This window comes from Pseudochaenichthys georgianus, chromosome 12 (assembly GCF_902827115.2).
Source record: "Pseudochaenichthys georgianus chromosome 12, fPseGeo1.2, whole genome shotgun sequence".
In the NCBI taxonomy this organism is placed as follows: Eukaryota; Metazoa; Chordata; class Actinopteri; order Perciformes; family Channichthyidae; genus Pseudochaenichthys; species Pseudochaenichthys georgianus.
The window spans coordinates 30,354,871-30,375,269 of record NC_047514.1 but is presented as its reverse complement, the minus strand read 5'-3'; the positions used below and the strand labels follow the sequence as shown (position 1 = coordinate 30,375,269).

Below are 20,399 nucleotides of genomic sequence, written 5' to 3'. Positions count from 1 at the left end.
GCCCCCCCCCCCCCCCCCTATGAGCCCAGTGTGCTCTGATTGGTCAGCTCGCCCACTCTGTTCTGATGAGTCCACCACCATTACAGCGGAACATCAGTGATTATGTTTTACAATGGCGTTTGTTAGCAACCAGAAAATTACACCAGTAAAGACAAACAGATGAGAATGCTGCGTGGGGTCTGGGTGCCCTGTTGACGGGACGTTGCGGGGTTCCCTGCTGTGGACTAGTGTTAGTAATTCTTGAACCCTGAGAGCAGGACAGACTGAAAAGAGTCAAGGGAAGCTTATAAAAATTAGCAGCATTTAATTACACAAAAGATGCGGTGGTGTATAATGAAATTGCAAAATGGAGGCTCTCTCCCCATTCAGCCGGTTGTCTCTCGCATGTGCGTTCGGTCAGCCGAGGTCAGGAAAAAGAGGGCCGATCCTTTCTGTGGCTCACGGGTAGTCCACTGTAGTCTTCTTCTATTGGCCGGCGTCAATGGGGGGCGGGTACAATGCAATTCCTGCCTTTTCCTGTTGCTAAATTACATCATTCTGATGTCTGTGGTTATTTCAACATTCCCTAATAAACGTTATTTCAGTGTCAATAAATGAGTGTTAATCCCAGTGTGTTTAGGGTACAACATCACATGTCATTTCACCTTCAATTCACGGTTTGAAAACGTAGCATTTCGCCACATGCTAATGCTAAACGGAAATGACGAAATTCACTAGCGGAAAACCGGAAGTCATGTGTGAATATTCGGTTTTTAGAATAAAACAGATTTAAATTAAATACAGTGTATTTAATTCAAATTACGCCATATCAACATTGATTTTAATTTCTTACACTAGTGATGTGTCGTTAGCGAAAGAAACGGCTCTAAGAGCCGATGCTTTGTATCGAACGATTGGAGCTGACTCCCGTCGAGGAAGAGCCAAATCTTCTGCCGTTCCTGCTCAGCTCTGCTGAGAATCCATGCAGGCCAGACATGGGCACACCATGCGGCCAATCACATGTGAGGACAGACTTGGATCATACCATTATACGAAAGAAGGAAGGGGGGGCCGGGGCAGAGTACCCACCCAGTAAGGTTATGGTAGGAAGACTCTGCCTCGTCGCAACGTCGGTCCCCTCAGAGAGAGTCTTCTGGCTAAATAATCACTGAGAGGAGAAATCGGATCAGCCCATCCAAGCTGAGAAATCTGGTGTTTTTGAATGCCAACCAGCATTAAGGACTTTTTGATAAAGGCTTTTATTTATTTGTATTTGTTTGCTGTGTTTGCTGTTCAGTTGTTCATTTAAATGTTTTATTAAAATGTTAAACTACAGTAACTGTGTATGTTTTATTGTAACCAAAATATACATAAAGATAAGGCTTTTATGAAAAACTCAATTAAACATTGCTTACCAACACACAAACCATGTATAATTGCTAAATTAGGCTAGAATAGAAGGCTCCGGTTGACACTAAATGAAGAGCCGTTTGGGAGCCGTAAGAGCCAGCTCTACTTTACTGGGGTCGTTTCCTGGTTGCTGCGTGGGGTCTGCGAGACAGCGAGACACTGCGAATCCTCAGCCTGAGCACACACACACACTCACAGAGTTTTGCGGTGTCTCGCTGTCTCAGGCTGAGTTCAGACTGAGAAATCTGCGGAGCCGCAGCTGAGAAAAGATAAGGCTGAGTGAGTGTGTGTGTGTGTGAGAAGCGTTACGTCACTATCCCCGTTTACGTCACTTTACTCAGAAAGAAAAAACTGGAAAAATACAAATGTCCAACGAGGCGTTCTGGGGCAGCATAGACAGGTATTTTCTGTGTTAGAGTTTTACTCGCTACAGGGTGTACTTTGAGGGTTTGTGACTTTGCAGACTGTTTACATGCAGAAAAACACTACATAACACACAAGGGGACGGGTGATAACCGGAAAAGCATGACATGGGACGTTAAAATAACAGTCATTATAGCCTATACTCACCAATACGTTTGAATATTTGTACACACAATCTATCCTCCTTTCTTTCCTAAAGAAGAGTTCAGTTACTATGTTGTACAGATGATCTGAGATTTTAGTTCCAATAATAAGTCCTGTTTTATCACCATGGAGGCTAATGCTCAAAGTCCAGTCGTATTCCTGGTAAAAAACATTGTGGACCCCCGTTTGCCTGCGCACCTGTTCGTTAAGCCGTAGATCCACTCAATTTTCATAAAAAGTTTCGTTGATCAGTTGTGAATATCAGGCGTTCCCAGCAGTGTGCAGTGCTCCTCGGACGCTGACCCCTAGATTCCACCGGCCTCCTCTGGCGTCATACCCTACCGGGCGCGTTTCAGAAGCGGAGCGTCTTGCATGCCGGCTCGCAATTTTTGTTGATTTGGGCATATTTCCTGGACAGGCTACTTTGTACAGACAAAGTTAATAATAATTGTAATATTTCAGTTATAAACGACATGAATTAAAGATGTGTTCCTGTATTTTAGTGGTAAAAAAATGCATTCATCATCATAATTATTCTTTATATATAATTTACACAGTGCCTGTTAACCGGAGGAGAACGCTGGCATTTCTCCTCCTACTTGAAAGACTACGGAGGGATAGGGTCTGCAAAATGTGTTTATTTGGTTGATGGGCTGGATGCTCTGACCGGTCCACTTCCTGCCCGGCGCCTCTGCAACACCTCGCGTAGAAAAATAGACTTCAATCCTATTTCGAGCGGAGCCCAGCGGCGAGACGCTTCTGGGACGCTTCTGAGCCGTAACGCGCCTGGTGGAATAGCACCCATTGACTAGAGTGGCTGCGTTCCCTGCGGACGCCGCGGCGTGGCCGTAACGCGACGCAGACGGACCCGGTGGAATCTAGGGGTGAGAGGTACCGCTGTAGTTAGTCAGTTGGAAGTGGCGGTCAAACCCTTTCCCCGGCTGCGACAGGCTTGCTAGCTTTATCAAATAAATGTATCCTCCGCTGTCAGCCATTGTGGGTTTAAAAAACAGCTTTAAATTTAAACGCAAATATTTTACCTTGTGCAGGTTGCTAAGGACACTACATATGCTGTGCCAGCAGGTCGCTACCAGTAGCTACCGTTACACACGCTAGTGTTTGCTAGAGTTGACAATCCAATCGGGACGTGAAAATGCCGACGTCATCGTACGCCTGCTAGATGGCCCGGTGTCGCCAACTCTAAATCTGATTGGTCAATCCAACAGTTTCGTTGAGATTTGTGTAAAGCTAAAAGGCCCGCACTGTTGATTCAGAAGGCCTCAGGTCAGATTACTCTGAGCCAGCAACACATTCTGACTTTAATATGATTGGATAAAAGCTCCAACATTAACAACCGAGCGCAACACAGAGAAAAGCTATAAAATGAAGAGAATAGATTATTAGAAAATCTAATACATGTTAATGAAAACTATATTAAAAGGATAGTCAGTGAATCTGATAAAGGGTTGATGTCACCTGCTGTATGTCTTATAAAGTTGATTCAACAATGACCTCCCAAACTCAAAAGAGGGTAGACTGTACGATAGGTATGAAGAGACCAATAGCACTTATAAAACCATCTTTTGTCTTAATTGTTCCCTTGTCTAGGTGAAGAGTCCTGTCCAGTTGGAGTACTCTGAGGAGAAACAATTCCAATGGGAGATTTTGTTTGAAAGGAAACTGGTTTGCAAAGCTGAGATATTAGTTTACATTCTTCCTGTCTGGGCTGGCACATGGAAGTTCATAAACTTTCCCTTCAGACAGGAGAAAAAAAAGTGGGATTGTATCTGGCCAAGTTACCAAGAAACCCTCAGTGACAAGATTGATGAAGTACAACAACGAGAGGAACAGGTGGGGATCAACATCTTTACAAGAAATATGATCCTGTTTTCTTTTGCTCTTTTAACTTTGTTGGCCTTACACAAGTGAACTCAGACATAACATATAACATTTCAGGCCAGAGGCCAGATGCTTGATGCAGATGATTACCCCCTTTTTATTAGTGTTATTTAATTATATATTTGGTGATCACCCAACAGGAGGAGCCCATAGACTGGGAGGAGTCATGGAAAATGTCAGAGGTAGAAATTGAACCAATAGACATGACCGAAGAAGAGACCCCGACTACAAGTCCCAGCACTGAAACCACATTGCTGACGAGGATTCATGACGTGTTCCGGCCTGACTGGAGCGACTCCTGGCTGCTCGGTGCAGCTCCTGTGGGGGAAGAAGAAGAATGTCAAAAGAACTGGAACTCTTGCTGGGGATACAGTCAGCAGATCAGGTTGGTGCGAAGGGTCCCGTGCCTAATGTTGATCCACTTTCAGGCATCAACCTCTTTACATTTATCTGTTGGCAGTTTCAAATATCAGAATAAGCACCCAGGTCAAAAAAACTAAAAGGATGTAGCAGAACAGAGAGAGGTAGAGAAATAGGTGTTGTTACTTTATACAACATCAAATATATCAGTGTTTTAATTATTAATTATTAGAAGAAGTCTTCTTCAATACCGCAAGATTTTTATCTAATAAATTATGATTCCATTTCAGAGATTGAAATAGACAAGAAAGATGTTTTTTCTTAAGGGGGGGGGGGCTGCCATGTGATTGACAGGTTGCTACTACAGCATATTCAGGTTTGAGTGATGCTCACATTGTCATTGTACTACCGTAATCCTTTGACAGAGTGTATTTAGTAAATTATGGTTAATTTTTGAATTGTGATTGCTGAAAAACACCTTCACCAAATTGCCAAAAACAATGTTTCTAAACTTTGGTCCACAAACCATTACGTGACATCACATTGACTAATTCCACTTCTTATTTACAGTATGCATTACACCACAATGGTATGTTAAGAACAATTAATGTATGACAGTGTGTTCCTGTGAGCATTCTTCTGCCTCTTTGAACAACAAATTCATTAATTTCCACTCATTGTTTTCAAGTCCACTTAAGTCTTTAAATTGAAATAGCATCACATGGGGAGCCTGTAACTATTGATCTTTCTCACATTAGTTTGAACGACTTTGACAGAGTTGGTTAGTGCTAACAGCTCTGCTTTTGTTTCCCAATGGAAACCAAACAGTGATTATTTGTCTCCACAGTGTAAACTATAACATTTCTCAAGCCCTCAATGTGGTGACTCTGGGTGATTCCTGAATCTTGAATAGTTGTTGCCATGGTGCCATTTGGTGATTCCCAAAAGAAAGAATGGCAGCCTGTCACCTTCCCTAATGCATTTGTCCGTACTTCGCATTGGAAGACACTTATGCACCTAAAACAGCAAATGTAGAAGAACCCAAATTAAGAAACAGCAGGGGTCTTGCGGGCGTATTGTTGCAGACAAAATAGCCTATGGGTTCTGACATTGGTTACATTACATTACATTACATTGCATTTAGCTGACGCTTTTATCCAAAGCGACTTACAATAAGTGCATTCGACCAGGAAGACACAACCTTGAAGAAAACAGAATCATATAAGAACATCAGGTTTCATAGAGCCAAACATTTCAAGTGCTGCTCAACTGGCTTTAGATAAGCCAGTCCTTTATTAGTATATAAGTGCTTTGTTAGCAGTTCTTTGTTAGTAATTATATTGCTCGAAGTGGAGTCGAAAGAGATGAGTTTTCAGTCTGCGCCGGAAGGTGTGTAAGCTTTCTGCTGTCCTGATGTCAATGGGGAGCTCATTCCACCATTTTGGAGCCAGGATAGCAAATCCATGTGTTTTTGCTGATGGGAACTTGGGTCCCCCTCGCAGCGAGGGTGCAACGAGTCGTTTGGCTGATGCAGAGCGGAGTGCATGCGCTGGGGTGTACGATTAACCATGTCTTGGATGTAGGAAGGGCCAGATCCATTCGCAGCATGGTACGCAAGTACCAGTGTCTTGAAGTGAATTCTAGCAGTTACCGGAAGCCAGTGAAGGGAGCGGAGGAGCGGCGTGGGGTGGGAGAATTTAGGAAGGTTGAAGACCAGACGAGCCGCTGCATTCTGAATGAGCTGCAGAGGTCGGATGGCACATGCAGGTAGACCAGCCAGGAGGGAGTTGCAGTAGTCTAGGCGTGAGATGACGAGAGCCTGGACCAGAACCTGCGTGGCTTTCTGGGTCAGCTGGGGACGCATCCTCCTGATGCTGTAAAGCGTGTATCTGCAGCAGCGGGTTGTAGCAGCGATGTTTGCAGTGAAGGACAGGTTGTTATCTAGGGTCACACCCAGATTCCTTGCAGTCTGAGTCGGGGAAACAACAGAGGTGCCGATGTTGATAGTCAGGTCAAGAGAGGGACAATCTTTTCCCGGAAGGAAAAGCAGTTCAGTTTTGTCAAGGTTGAGCTTGAGGTGATGAGCGGACATCCACTGAGAGATGTCAGCTAGACGAGCAGAGATGCGTGCGACGACCTGGGTCTCTGAGCGGGGAAAGGACAGAATTAATTGGGTGTCGTCAGCGTAGCAGTGGTATGAAAAACCATGCGGGCTAATGACAGATCCGAGCGAGTTTGTGTACAGGGAGAAGAGGAGGGGACCGAGAACAGAGCCCTGAGGGACCCCTGTAGTTAATTGACAAGGGTCGGACTCCGACCCTCTCCAAGTAACCCTGTAGGTGCGGTCTTTGAGGTATGAGGTGAGGAGGGAAAGTGCAGAGCCTGATACTCCAAGTTCTTGGAGAGTGCGAAGGAGGATCTGATGATTCACCGTGTCGAATGCAGCAGACGGGTCCAAAAGGATGATGACAGAGGAGAGGGAGGCTGCTTTGGCAGTGTGCAGTTCCTCAGAGACAGCAATGAGGGCAGTTTCTGTGGAGTGGCCTGCCTTGAAACCAGACTGGTGCGGATCCAGAAGGTTATTCTGATGGAGATAACAGGAGAGTTGTTTAAAGACAGCGCGTTCAAGTGTTTTAGACAGGAACGGGAGGAGAGAGACAGGCCTGTAGTTTATAGCATCAGACGGGTTGAGAGTGGGTTTCTTTAGGAGAGGGTTTACTCTTGCCTCCTTGAGACTGTTTGGAAAGTGACCAGAAGTTAGAGAAGTGTTGATGAAATGGGTGAGAAACGGTAGAATATCAGGAGCGATAGTCTGAAGGAGGTTTGAAGGGATAGGGTCCAGAGGACAGGTGGTAGGGCGGGCAGAGGTAATGAGGGTAAGAACCTCACAAGGAGGTCAGTGTGTGGGTGGAAGGAGGGTCTGGTGACCCAGCGGTGAGTAGGGGTGATTCAGAAAAAGAAGAGCGAATATCATCAACCTTTTTTTGGTTAACAAAGTCGCTTGACAGAAGGGAGGGGGGGAGGGGCTTTGGGAGGGTCCAAGAGGGTGGAGAAGATGGAAAATAGTTTGTTAGGATTGGAATAGGAAGATTGGATCTTATCTTGAAAGAAAGTGCTTTTTGCCTGAGAGATCGAAGCAGAGAAAGAGGAGAGGAGAGCCTGATAGGTTAGGAGGTCGTCGCGGTGTTTGGATTTCCACCGTTTCCGCTCTGCTGCCCGAAGGATGGTTCTATTAGCACGCAGTGCGTCATTTAGCCAGGGAGCAGGAGGGGACTGACAAGCCTGCCGAGATGTGAGAGGACAGAGAGAGTCCAGAGAGGATGAGAGTGTAGAGATGAGAGTTTCTGCAGCAGAGTTTGGAGGCAGGAGTTGGAACGAGTCAGAGGAAGGGAGGGCTGAGAGCACCGATGAGGCAAAGGTAGAGGGGGAGAGGGAACGGAGGTTACGGCGGACAGGTGCAGGATGAGAAGAGATTAGTTTGTTATGTTTGGAAAGGGGTAAAGAGAATGAAATGAAGAAGTGATCGGAGGTGTGGAGCGGGTTTACAGAGAGATTAGAAGTAGTGCAGTTCATTGAGAATATGAGATCAAGGACATTGCCAGCTTTATGAGTTGGTGGGGACGGAGACAGTGAGAAAGCAAAGGTGGTTAACAGAGATGTTAGTTCGTCTATCTTCCCCGTCTGGAGGTTGAAGTCTCAGAGAAGTACAGCGGGAGGGCCAGTTTCAGGGATGTGTGAGAGGAGATGATCTAACTCCTCCAAGAAGTCCCCCAAGGCGCCTGGTGGACGGTAGAGAACAACAATGGGTCAGTGTATAGGATGGGTTACTGTGACGGCATGGAATTCAAAGGTGGAAGGAGTGAAGTTAGGTAGCTTGAAGAGGGAAAAGCTCCATTTGGGAGAGAGCAGGAGACCAATGCCACCTCCTCTGCCAGTGGGTCTGGGTCTATGGGAGAAGGAATATGCTGTGGAGAGAGCTGCTGGAGTGGATGTGTTGGATGGAGTAATCCAGGTCTCAGTGAGAGCAAGGAAATCCAGGGTCTGTAGGGAGGCATATGGTTACAATAAGAGATAATATATACACATATAATATCATATGGCTTTTGTGGGATATATATTCAATCTCTTATTACTGAAGGTCAAAGTAAAACCTTCCACCACTCTTCAGTCTGTTGACCGTGGTTAAATGCTTTACCGTTCATCAGACTGATCTGAAACTATGACTTCCTCCACAGGTGGTGCAGGGCTTCACTACAGTCCCAACACCGACACAGCGCCAGGCTGGCCAGGAGACGGAAAGCCACAAACACCCTCCTCACATCACAGCTGGATGAAGAGCTGACGGACAGCACAGAGTGGACAGACGCCTGGAGGATTCCTAAGAGATGGATAGAACCAGAAGAGGAAGAACTGGAGGAGACGCAGGAGGAGGGGGAAGAGGAGATCATGGATGATACAGAGGAGGAGGCAGGAGAGGTGGAGGAGGAAGAAGAGGTGGAGCAGGAGGAAGAGGAGGACGAAGGAGTAGATGAAGATGAGGAGAAGGAAGATGTGGACGAAAAGCAGGTCAAAGAAGAAGACATAGAAGTACACAAGAAGAAGGAACACAGAGAAATCAACAAGAAGGAGGATGAAGAGGATAAGGAGGAAGATGAAGGAGTAGATGAGGAGGAAGAAGAAGAAGAGGATGATGGAGGATTCAACAAGGAGGAGGAGGAGGAGGAGGAGGATAACACAATAAACAAAACCCAAGAGGAATACTTATGTAAGGAAGAGGAGGACAAAGGTGTGGATAAGGACAAGGAAAGTGAAGAAGAAGAAGAGGGGGAGGATAAAGAAGAAAACAAGGACAAGAGAACGAACGAAAAAGAAGAGGATGATGATGAAGATGTGGATGAAGAGGATCAAGATGATAGCGTGGAAGAGGATGAAGAGGAGCAGGACAAAGAACTACATGACAGGATGGAGGAAAAGAAAGAAGTCATGGGCAGGGATCGTGACAATGAAGTGCCTAAGGAGGAGGAAGAGGAGGAAGAGGAGGAAGAGGAGGAAGAGGAGGAGGGAGAACATCAGGACAGGGACACACAAGTTGCTAAGCATGAGGAGAATGAGAACACAAACCAACATGGTGAGGATGATGACGTGGTGGAGGAGGAGAAAGAGGAAGAAGGAGACATGAAGGACAAGGAGGAGGAGGAGGAGGAGGAGGAGGAGGAGGAGAGGAAGAAGGAGACATGAAGGACAATGAAGAAAAGGAGGAGGAGGAGGAGGAGGAGGAGGAGGAGGAGGAGGAGGAGGAGGAGGAGGAGGAGGAGGAGGAGGAGGAGGAGGAGGAAGGAGGAGACATGAAGGACAAGGAGGAGGAGGAGAAAGAGGAAGAAGGAGACATGAAGGACAAGGAAGAAAAGGAGGAGAAGGAGGAGGAGGAGGAGGAGGAGGAGGAGGAGGAGGAGGAGGAGGAGGAGGAGGAGGAGGAGGAGGAGAAAGAGAAAGAGGAAGAAGGAGACACGAAGGACAAGGAAGAAAAGGAGGAGGAGAAAGAGGAAGAAGGAGACATGAAGGACAAGGAAGAAAAGGAGGAGGAGGAGGAATACAAGATGGATGACGAATGGGAGGAGAATGAAGGAGAACATCTGGACCAAGCTGGAGACAAGAATAAAGAGGAGGAGGAGGAGGAAGTAGAAAAGAAAGAAGCAGATGAAGAGGAGGATGAAAAAGAGGAGGAAGAAGAGGAAGGGTTAGAAAAAGAGCAAAAAGAACAAGAAGTTACGAAAGAGGAGGAACAGGAGGACAAAGAAGGAGGTGAAGAGGAGGAGGAGGAGGAGGAGGAGGAGGAGGAGGAGGAGGAGGAGGAGGAGGAGGAGGAGGAGGAGGAGGAGGAGGAGGAGGAGGAGCAGGATAGTGTAGATAGAGGTGAGGAAATAGAAGAAGTAGAAAAGGAAGAAGAGGACAAAGAAGATGAAGCAGACAAAGACCAGGAGACAGAAGTAGACAACACAGAGGTGGACACGGAGGATGAAGAGGACAAAGACGTGGAGAAGGAGGATGAAGAAGAAGAGGAGGAGAAGGAAAAGGAGGAACCTGAAAACGAAGACACAGAAGTGGAAGAGGTGAAGAAAGAGGAGGAAGATGACTCTGAGGAAGCAGATGATATATTGGAGAACAAAGTAAAGATCAAACAGACAGCTGATGTCCCGCTCCACCTGCAGTTCCACAAACTCAACAACTCCTTCCCCTCCTGGAAGCACTCGTGGATGGTGGCCTTCCCCCACCGAGCGGGAGAGGAGGAGGAGGAAGATGGAGAGATGGAGGAGCTGCAGGATTGGAACGAGTCGTGGAGGATGTGTCGCTGGAAGAACCCGGAAGAGGACACGGTGGTGTGTTTCCCCACCCGGCACCGCACCCAGAGACACAGGGGACTGCTTGGAGGGAAGGGGGGGCCCAGCAGAGAGTGGGCTCTGAGCTGGAAGATGGCCGACACTGCAGACCAGGATGTAGTCACTGAGGAGGAGGAAGAGGAAGAAGATGAGGAAAGTTGAAACTCTGTGAAGGACATTAATCATTTGGGGGACATTTGACAAATGGATGACGTCATTATTTCATCTCCTAAAAGGCTTTCTACCAACATGGAACCTCTGGGTCTGAAGAGTGGAGCCAGGACTGAGTTCTAGACCTGGGTTCTGTCTATGGTGTGACTCCACTCGTTGCACTAACAAGGCATATTGTTCAGAAACTACGGGAGCAATGCACTCCATATTTGACCTCAGTGGACATTTCCCTTATGAGTTCATGGTCTCAATCGGTAGTTTAGGGCTAAGTCGTCTTCAATACTATAAATATAAACTATAAATGATGACGCCATTTCAGAGATTTAAAATAGATAATAAAGCATTGTTTTCTTAACGAGCCTGATGTGCAATGAAATATTGGGCTACTAGTAATCTCGAACCCTCAGCTTAAAAAACAAGGTGCGATACCGTTCCAATAAATATCAATCATTTCCAAAATCGCGGGAAATTTCTTCGACTCATTTTGAAGTTTTGGGGGAAGCCGGAAGTGACGTCAATGCGGGAACGCTTCACTGTGCGGCGAGAGAACCAAACACGGACAAAGTGTGTTGTCATGCGTAGAAATGGTGATTTACTGAGTTTAGGCACGTTAATAACGTTGTAATGAGGTTGACTACAGTATATTCATATTTGTCAGTGCTTTCATGTCAATTCGGCGAACATATGATACATTAAATAATCGTGAGGATGATGATTAAAAATCGTTTGTTTGTGCCGGTCTGCATTTCCTGATGAGAAAACAAACAGATGCTTTTTGTAGTTGTACACCAACATGGATTAAACGTGTGGTTTTTTACCAGAATGTTGGGGAAATTAATGGATAAAATGCACGGATTATTATTATTATTCCCACTCCGATCGGGACACTAGGTCCACCGTTCCCCCGCAGCGAGGCTCCCCCCGTTGACAGTTTATGTGGGCTGGGCTGGGTGCAGTGGCGGACTGGCCATCGGGACGAATCCCGATGGGCCGGTACCGAAGTGGGCCGGTCGGATAAGTCACTAGCACATCCCCCACTCCCCCCGTTGACAACTTACTAGCGGTACCGAAGTGGGCCGGTCGAGAGTCCCGGGCTGATTTTTAGTCCCAGTCCACCACTGGCTACATGACCGTATGATTGCCCATATTGACGCACCTCATTCCTAAACTTCTAACAGATACAACATAAACTGATTAGTGTCCACTGCCATTGTTTGAAAACAGAATGGTTATTTAGTCAACTCCTTAACCCTCCGGTATCACTGTGGACGTTTTTGTCCATATGGGTAATTTTTCACTTTTCATTTTGCAATAACTTTGGTTGTGTTGGTGCAAACGGCCTGCATTTTTGTAACAAGGCTATTTTCTCGATCTATTTTGGAATTCAATTGTGTCTCATTCGAGACAAAAATGTCCACTGCAAAAGACTTTGATTTAAACATTATATTAAAAGGTTTTTTTCACAACTTTTTTGGGTTCAATCTTTAAAGCAACTTCCGCCCTAATAGAAAATACCAAAAATGTAATCATTTTCAGGATTTTAACCCTTTCAATGCCATTTTGAAAACATGAAACCGCTGTTTTTTTTCATGATAAAAACAGAGAAAGTGAGTTATTTTCCCAAAAATACATATCTGGAGACTGGCTCTTTTTTTGTTATCACAGTCTTGGATATGTCAAAGATTAGCAACAAAATGGATTTTTTTGCATTATTAGTTTTTGCACAAAATCAGATTGAACAAAAAAGTTACAAATTAGTCATTCGGGACAAAAAAGTCCACTTCCAAAAACTGCTCTAAAATGACAACAGATTCAAATTTTTTTAAACTTTTTGGGGTTAAATCTTTCAATCAACTTCAGTCCTGATCAAAAATACCAAATGTTAAATTATGTTCAGGATTTTAACCCTTGAACTGCCAGTTTGAAAACATGGATTTGCGTTTTCTATGAAAAACATGCACAAAAAGGCAGTTATTTTCCATATAATAAATGTTGGGGGGGGGTCGGCTTTTTTTTTTTTATCACAGTCTTGGATATGTCAAAGATTAGCAACAACATTTTTTTTTTTGCATCATTAGTTTTTGCATAAAATCAGATTGAACAACAAAAGTTACAAATTTGTCATTTGGGACAAAAATGTCCACTTCCAAAAACTGCTCTAAAAGGACAACAGATTAATATTTATTAAAACTCTTTGGGGTTAAATCTTTCAATCAACTTCAGTCCTGATCAAAAATACCAAATGTTAAATTATGTTCAGGATTTTAACCCTTGAACTGCCAGTTTTAAAACATGAATTTGCGTTTTCTATGAAAAACATGCACAAAAAAGCAGTTATTTTCCATATAATAAATGTTGGGAGGTTCGGCTTTTTTTTTTTTTATCACAGTCTTGGATATGTCAAAGATTAGCAACAACATTTATTTTGGTTGATTATTAGTTTTTGCACAGAATCAGATTAGACAAAAATGTCCCATCCACTTCCATTATAGCCACATCTTTTGATCTCTCGCCATACCGGTATATAATCATGCATTTTGTAATGTCAGGGTTTTATATTGGAGGAAAATAGTTCAATTTGTCCTTTTTAATGTGACCAGATGTGACATTTTACATTGAATTACATGCTTGTCAGAATTGTTTGGAACTTCAAAGGATTTGATAATGTCTCTTTAGCATACAAACATACACAGCCATACATGCACTAAGTCAATAAGCGAACACCTGGCTGCAAAGCCAGATCCATAACTATGTGTAGTTTGGCTGGCTGGTCGTTTCATTCCTGTGATACGCAACAAGCGAGTAAGATGAAGAGGCGCTTCTCTGTGGAAGAAGCTAGGGATATGGTGATGCAGCCGGCAACCTCCAGCTAGCTGCTTGACTCTTCTTCTGAATCAGAAACAACCTCAGAAGAAGAATGTGATGTGGAGTTTGTAGTGGAGTCTGATCCTTCTTCTTCTGACCCTTCCACTGAAACTGCAGAGGAAACAGAAGATTCTGGCAGTGGGTGGACATCAACAAATTGTGAAATCTGGTCTCCCTCTAAGAACGACACGCTGCGCTACATTCCCGCTGCCAGAGGTTTGGTTCCAGGGCCCACGCGTTATGCCATTACAAGAATTGATGACGTGGAATCCTCCTTCAATTTATTTTTCACTGCTGAGATCATCAGTAGTATTCTCGACATGACAAACTTGCGGGGGATGTTCGTTGGCAAACTGGAGTGATGTGGATGCCACAGATATTCGTGCATACATCGGTCTGCTGATGTTGGCTGGAGTGTACAAATCGAAGGGCGAATCCACCCGCAGCCCCTGGGATGACCACAGTGGACGTGCCATCTTCCGTGCCACAATGACCCACACCAAATTCCGGTTGATGAATACCACCCTCCGGTTTGACGACAAGCTGATGAGACCTTCCTGTCACAGAGAAGACAAGCTTGCCCCCATCCGCTCTCTCTGGGAGAAGTGGACACATCGCCTTCCGATGCTTTTCAACCCTGGTGAAGATGTGTGTGTGGATTAGCAGCTTGTCCCCTTCAGAGGCCGCTGCAAATTCCGGCAATACATACCAAGCAAGCCAGCAAAGTATGGGCTAAAAATCTGGATCACCGCTGACGTTGAAACCTCCTATGCCTGGAAGTGCCAGATTTACACCGGTAAAGCTGCTGGCAGTGCTGCCGAGGTGGGCCAGGGAAAGCATGTCGTCCTGGAAATGACAGAGGGGCTCCAAGGGATCACTGTGACTTGTGACAATTTGTTCACGTCATATGCACTTGTGCTTTTTACTGCTGTGGATCCCTCCTGGAAGCAAGCCAAGTCCTTCAGGAGGAGGCTTTTCTTGGAGGAGTTGGGGAGATCTCTGGTGTCTGCAAAAATCATGCGGAGAAAGCATCCACCTCGTACACCGGCTGCTGTTACCATAGTGGCGGACATACAGGCCTCGGCAGCTGCCCCTGACACCGGCACAATCGCAAGCGGCTCTGCCCCCGACACCGGCACAACCGCAAGCGGCTCCACAAAAAAGAGGGGACTGTGCTGGATGTGCACTGGGAAAAGTTCACCTGCAGAGAGCACCAAATCCCCTGCTGCAGGTTCTGCTGGATGAACTGATCTCTCTCTCTCTCTCTCTCGCACGCACATACACACACACACATTATTTGTTATCTCCATCTATCTTACTCCGTCTCTAACACACATACTTGCTCTATCTTCATCCATCTCTCATTTTATTCAACACACACTCATACATATCATTGTTCTGTTTTGACAATTTGATTTGTTCATGAATGTTGATTGCAGTTTGCTGTTTGGAAAATAAATGTTGACATTGATACATCTGATGCTGATTTAAAAATGATTTCAAAGAAAGTTGAAAATAGTATTACTTCAGTGTTTTTATAGGTCATATAATTCAATGGTAAAATGTCACATCTGGTGATATACAGTGAAAAGGGACACATTGAACTATTTTCCTCCAATATAAAACCCTGACATTATAAAATGCATGATTATATACCAGTATGGCGGAGAGATCAAAAGATGTGGTTATAATGGGAGTGGATGGGACACGAGTGGCTAATGTGTGACTTTTTTTGTTCAATCTGATTTTGCGCAAAAACTAATAATGCAAAAAATCTTTGACATATCCAAGACTGTGATAAAAAAAAAAAGCCGACCCCCCCAACATTTATTATATGGAAAATAACTGCCTTTTTTTGTGCATGTTTTTCATAGAAAACGCAAATTCATGTTTTAAAACTGGCAGTTCAAGGGTTAAAATCCTGAACATAATTTAACATTTGGTATTTTTGATCAGTACTGAAGTTGATTGAAAGACTTAACCCCAAAAAGCTTTTAAAAATATTAATCTGTTGTCATTTTAGAGCAGTTTTTGGAAGTGGACATTTTTGTCCCGAATGACTAATATGTAACTTTTTTGTTCAATCTGATTTTGTGCAAAAACTAATAATCAACCAAAATAAATGTTGTTGCTAATCTTTGACATATCCAAGACTGTGATAAAAAAAAAAAAAGCCGACCCCCCCAACATTTAATATATGTAAAATAACTGCCTTTTTGTGCATGTTTTTCATAGAAAACGCAAATTCATGTTTTCAAACTGGCAGTTCAAGGGTTAAAATCCTGAACATAATTTAACATTTGGTATTTTTGATCAGGACTGAAGTTGATTGAAAGACTTAACCCCAAAAAGTTTTAAAAAACATTAATCTGTTGTCCTTTTAGAGCAGTTTTTGGAAGTGGACATTTTTGTCCCGAATGACTAATTTGTAACTTTTTTGTTCAATCTGATTTTGTGCAAAAACTAATAATGCAAAAAAATCCATTTTGTTGCTAATCTTTGACATATCCAAGACTGTTATAAAAAAAAAAAGAGCCAGTCTCCAGATATGTATTTTTGGGAAAATAACTCACTTTCTCTGTTTTCATCATGAAAAAAAACAGCGGTTTCATGTTTTCAAAATGGCATTGAAAGGGTTAAAATCCTGAAAATGATTACATTTTTGGTATTTTCTATTAGGGCGGAAGTTGCTTTAAAGATTGAACCCAAAAAAGTTGTGAAAAAAACCTTTTAATATAATGTTTTTATCAAAGTCTTTTGCAGTGGACATTTTTGTCTCGAATGACTAATTTGCGTAGTCCAATCGAATGATACCGGAGGGTTAACTAAGTTAAAAGCATCAATCTGGTGCACTTTGAGAGCAACATTAAGAGATATATGGATACCTCTCTCAACACCCAGATGAAACAGAACTGTAAACAGATTTTCTTTTTCTTTATGGATATTTTACAAATCACTCCCCTTTTAAACTCTATTCTTGTGTTACTGCCATATAGACTATAATGATCATATGAAGGTGTGCCGCGGAAATAATCTTTTGATTAATTTGTGACCAAACCGTTTGAGACCCACTGAGATAACGGCGCATTCACAGCCTTTTATAGTCCGGTTGAATCGAACCCTGGTGCGTTTAGCCGCTTGGTGCGGTTCATTTGGGTTGGTGTGAACACAGTCCGAGACCTCTGAAGTGAACTAAACAACCGGACTCCGGTCCGCTAAAATAGGTGGTCTCGGAGCGCTTGTTTGCGAACTCTGGAGCGGTTCATTGCTGGTGTGAACGCAGTCCACACCAAAACATAGGAAGCGTAGTTACGTGTCACAAGAACGCGGATATCTTCAAAATCTTTAGCGAAAGAGTCTTTCAAGACATCCGCGTTGTTTAGTTAAAGAGTGAAGCAGAATGAAGTGTTGAACAGTGTCGTGTAAAGTAAAATGCTCCGTCAACTACATAAAAGTAAGAACACCTGTCGTCGGTGAAACGCCCTCCTGACTGCAGAACGTCTCTCATTATTTTATAATGTTTTTTAACGGACGTTGTCTGATTATATAAGCATATGCGCGGGCTGCTAGTGGCTGTTGATCTCCAGATTAACAGCAGCATGAGAATAACCTGCCGAAAGTGCCGATGCTCCATGGCGGAGGCTCCGGTAAAAATTGCCGGGATTTGCGTTTTTACCCCCTTAATGTCTGACCAATGGTTGAACAGACTCTTGCCAAAAGCAAAACGAAAAAATTAAATAAATGAATCATCAGCCAGGACTACAAAGTCATTCTTCACACTAAGAATGTCCCTTACGGAGCGTCCACACAGCAGCGTGCGTTGACGCTTGGAGGTGGGCGTATCTGAAGCTTGGGGATTTTTTGCGAGCAACGCGACCAACAACCAATCACATGAATGTCCCGCCCCCGACATACAAAGTAATAGCAATGTTAAAACGAAGTTATGGATATAAACTCCCCAAACAGGCGAAAACCTACCAGTTCCACCCACTGTCTCTGCCACCTCCCTCCATGCCTCGCTCCTCCGGTTTGTATCCTGGTAGAGGAACAGAGACTGGTCACACAGCACCGGGTGATTCACGACCGCTATAATGAATTTTCTCTCCATTTTTTGGAATATGAGGAAATTACCTGCGTAGTCTCTCCCAGCATACACGCGGTTTGATTGGCTTGCGCTTGTACTGGCAGATTTGCATAAACGGGATTTCATTGGCGTCGAGGCGTCAAAAGTTGAACATTGCTCAACTTTTGAAGCGAGCAACGCCAGCAACGCCAGCAACGCCAACAACGCTCCACGTCGCTTCCCAAAATGCAGTTCGGCTAAAAGTGACGTCACCCCATTCAAAGTGAATGAGCAGAAGCGTTGGAAGCTTCAACGCACGCCCCTGTGTGGACGGGCCGTTAGCGGCGTCATGTGGCATCAATGAGTGGCTTGGGCTGACTCATCTATTCAGATTATTTTTAATGCACTTCAAACTGAGTTTAGGAGACTGTAAACCCCAGCGAATGCTTTTGTAGACTGTCTACTGTCATAAAGCATTTCTTATTGAAAGTAAAAACATTACTTTACATGCATAATCAACAGCAAGGAATGAAAAAGTAATTTTCTTCAAGTTTCTTCAGGTAGGTCATCCAATGTGCCTTTAAACAACGCCACATCCCCCGCTCTGTGCACCTTTTGTTTATAACGCGTTACAATAAACACTAAAGGGTTCGTGCTGCACACACAGGAGCTCTGACCTCAGCTTCATGCTCTCACTGGTTCCCTCCAGCAGAAGCATCAGGCTACAATGTTGGCCTGTTGGCCACCTGTATGATTGTCCGAGCGCTCTTATCTGCTGTCCCTCTGGACCTACTTCGTTGCAATGTTGAGATCGCAGTGATTACTTGGAAGTAACATGTTATCATAGCCAATGGAAAGAATGGCAGGAGCTAGTAAAAAATAAAACACAATAAACAATAGTTTATTCAAGCTGAGAACCTAAGCTTTTGTTAAAACGTAAATCACTTCCGCCTCCAGTTCCACTTTAAGGCGTCAATGTATTGAACTGTAGGAGGAAGATTTAGAAAAATATAACGCACGGAAGGAAGTTTATTGATACAAGAACATAATGTTTTATTCCTTCTCTAGGGGCTAGTCCATTCTGTCTCTAATGCTAGCTTATCTTGTGAATGAGGTAGTCACAGGCTGGTAATACAAGGCACTTTAAGAGTGATTGACAGGCATTAAAGGGGAATGTAATGAAATGTGTTGGAAGTGTAATATGTGAAAATGTCATGTTCATTGTGTGAAGACGATGCAGAGATCAGTCTTTACAGTTTGCATAATGATGTGTCTCTTAAGCCAAATACTTAACGCATGAAACAGTGACATTAAAGTGAAGTATCTATGCTGAATGATTTGGATGCAGCTGGTTAATAAAATCTAGTGAACTCACCCTTTTACTTGTCCACACTGTTGTATGAATGTGTTTTTAAAGGAGCCACCAGATGGAGACACAGTGAAGCTTCTGCAGCTTTGTGGAGCGCCTCACGTGTTCTGTTAGTGACTGTTTATATGACAGTGAAGCTTTACAGCATGTCACACACCAGACTCTGGCTACGCAGGGAAATGAGTAACAGCAAGTCGTGTTGGTTTGATTCTCTCCGTCTATATCTATGTGACACATTATTCACTGTTTTTCGAAACTTTATTCATGATCAGAATCAGAATTCCTTTATTAAGCCCCTGACACACCAACCCAATTTTGGGAGTCAGAGGCCGTCAGAGGCAGTCGGGCATTCTCGGCGCCGTACTCAGGTTGGTGTGTCCCGCACCGTCGTTGCTTTACGGCACATTTTCACACCTCCCACGGCCGATTCAACATGTTGAATCGGCCAAAGAAAGTCGGCCAAAGAAATCACTCTGATTGGCTGTTGCCTCTTTTGAATGACGAATACACACTACCGCTGCCTGCTGGTAAGGACAGTTATTGCCACTCGTCGACTGCAGTCTTTGTGGTGTGTAATGGCGCGTTTCCACTGCAGCGGGTAGCTCGCTTTAAGCGTGCCGAGCCGTGCGGGCCCCGTTTTTGGTTGCGTTTCCACTTGGCCTAGTTTTGGCCCGGGGCTACTTTTTCACCTTTTTTCTGGCCCGACTAAATCGTGGTTCTAGGGCCAGGAACAACCAGGCTGAGTCGGGCTGAGTATGCTAAACTAGAGAGAGAATCGCTGGCAAGGGGGCTACAACTACAGGCAACTAAGATGAACATATTTGACCGTGATTTAATTGTAATACACGTTTCAAAATGATGCCGAAGTAACAACATACTGATACCGGTTAGTAAAACCATGAATTAATGCTTTGACAAGTCTGCAGACAGACGGCAGAGAAACACCTTTTAAAATGCGTGTTTTCTAAATGGAGCTTGGCTAAGCTAACGTTATATGCTCCGACCGTCCACACTCACAACAACGGCCTACAGACATAAATAAACCAGCGACTGTATTCACCATGACACAGGCAGTCTGTGGTTTGTACTTGTTTAGCTTTTGTCTAGTTTCTGAACAGACATGAGGAGCTGTGAGCTCTGAGTGCTAAGAGCTAACGGCTGTGTTGTTTTTCTGGGGCGCTCATTGAAGATGATGTCACGGCTCCGCCTACACTGCGTTACTATAGTAACTACCCCAGTTCCTAAAATGTAATGGAAGTGAGCCGGGCCTAATAAGGCCTAACCAAACCGAGCGAGGCCTGCAGTGGAAACGCGCCGTAGGCGGGCGGCGTAGCGGACG

At 44.3% G+C, this 20,399-nt stretch overlaps 2 protein-coding genes across 2 annotated transcripts in view; both read left to right on the top strand.

The window, feature by feature from the left end:
- Positions 1 to 9,453, top strand: part of LOC139434888 (golgin subfamily A member 6-like protein 24) — a 47,327-nt gene extending 37,874 nt beyond the window's left edge. The window contains exons 4-6 of the mRNA XM_071204931.1: positions 3,565 to 3,807; positions 3,996 to 4,240; positions 8,451 to 9,453. Of these exons, the coding sequence (XP_071061032.1) occupies positions 3,565 to 3,807; positions 3,996 to 4,240; positions 8,451 to 9,453 (1,491 nt within the window). The remainder of the gene's footprint in view (positions 1 to 3,564; positions 3,808 to 3,995; positions 4,241 to 8,450) is intronic.
- On the top strand, positions 9,450 to 12,749 carry LOC139434887 (cilia- and flagella-associated protein 251-like). The gene has a single exon (XM_071204930.1). It carries the CDS (start codon positions 9,450 to 9,452, stop codon positions 10,752 to 10,754), a length of 1,305 nt encoding a protein of 434 aa, XP_071061031.1. The 3' UTR covers positions 10,755 to 12,749.
- Positions 12,750 to 20,399: the final 7,650 nt, after the last annotated feature.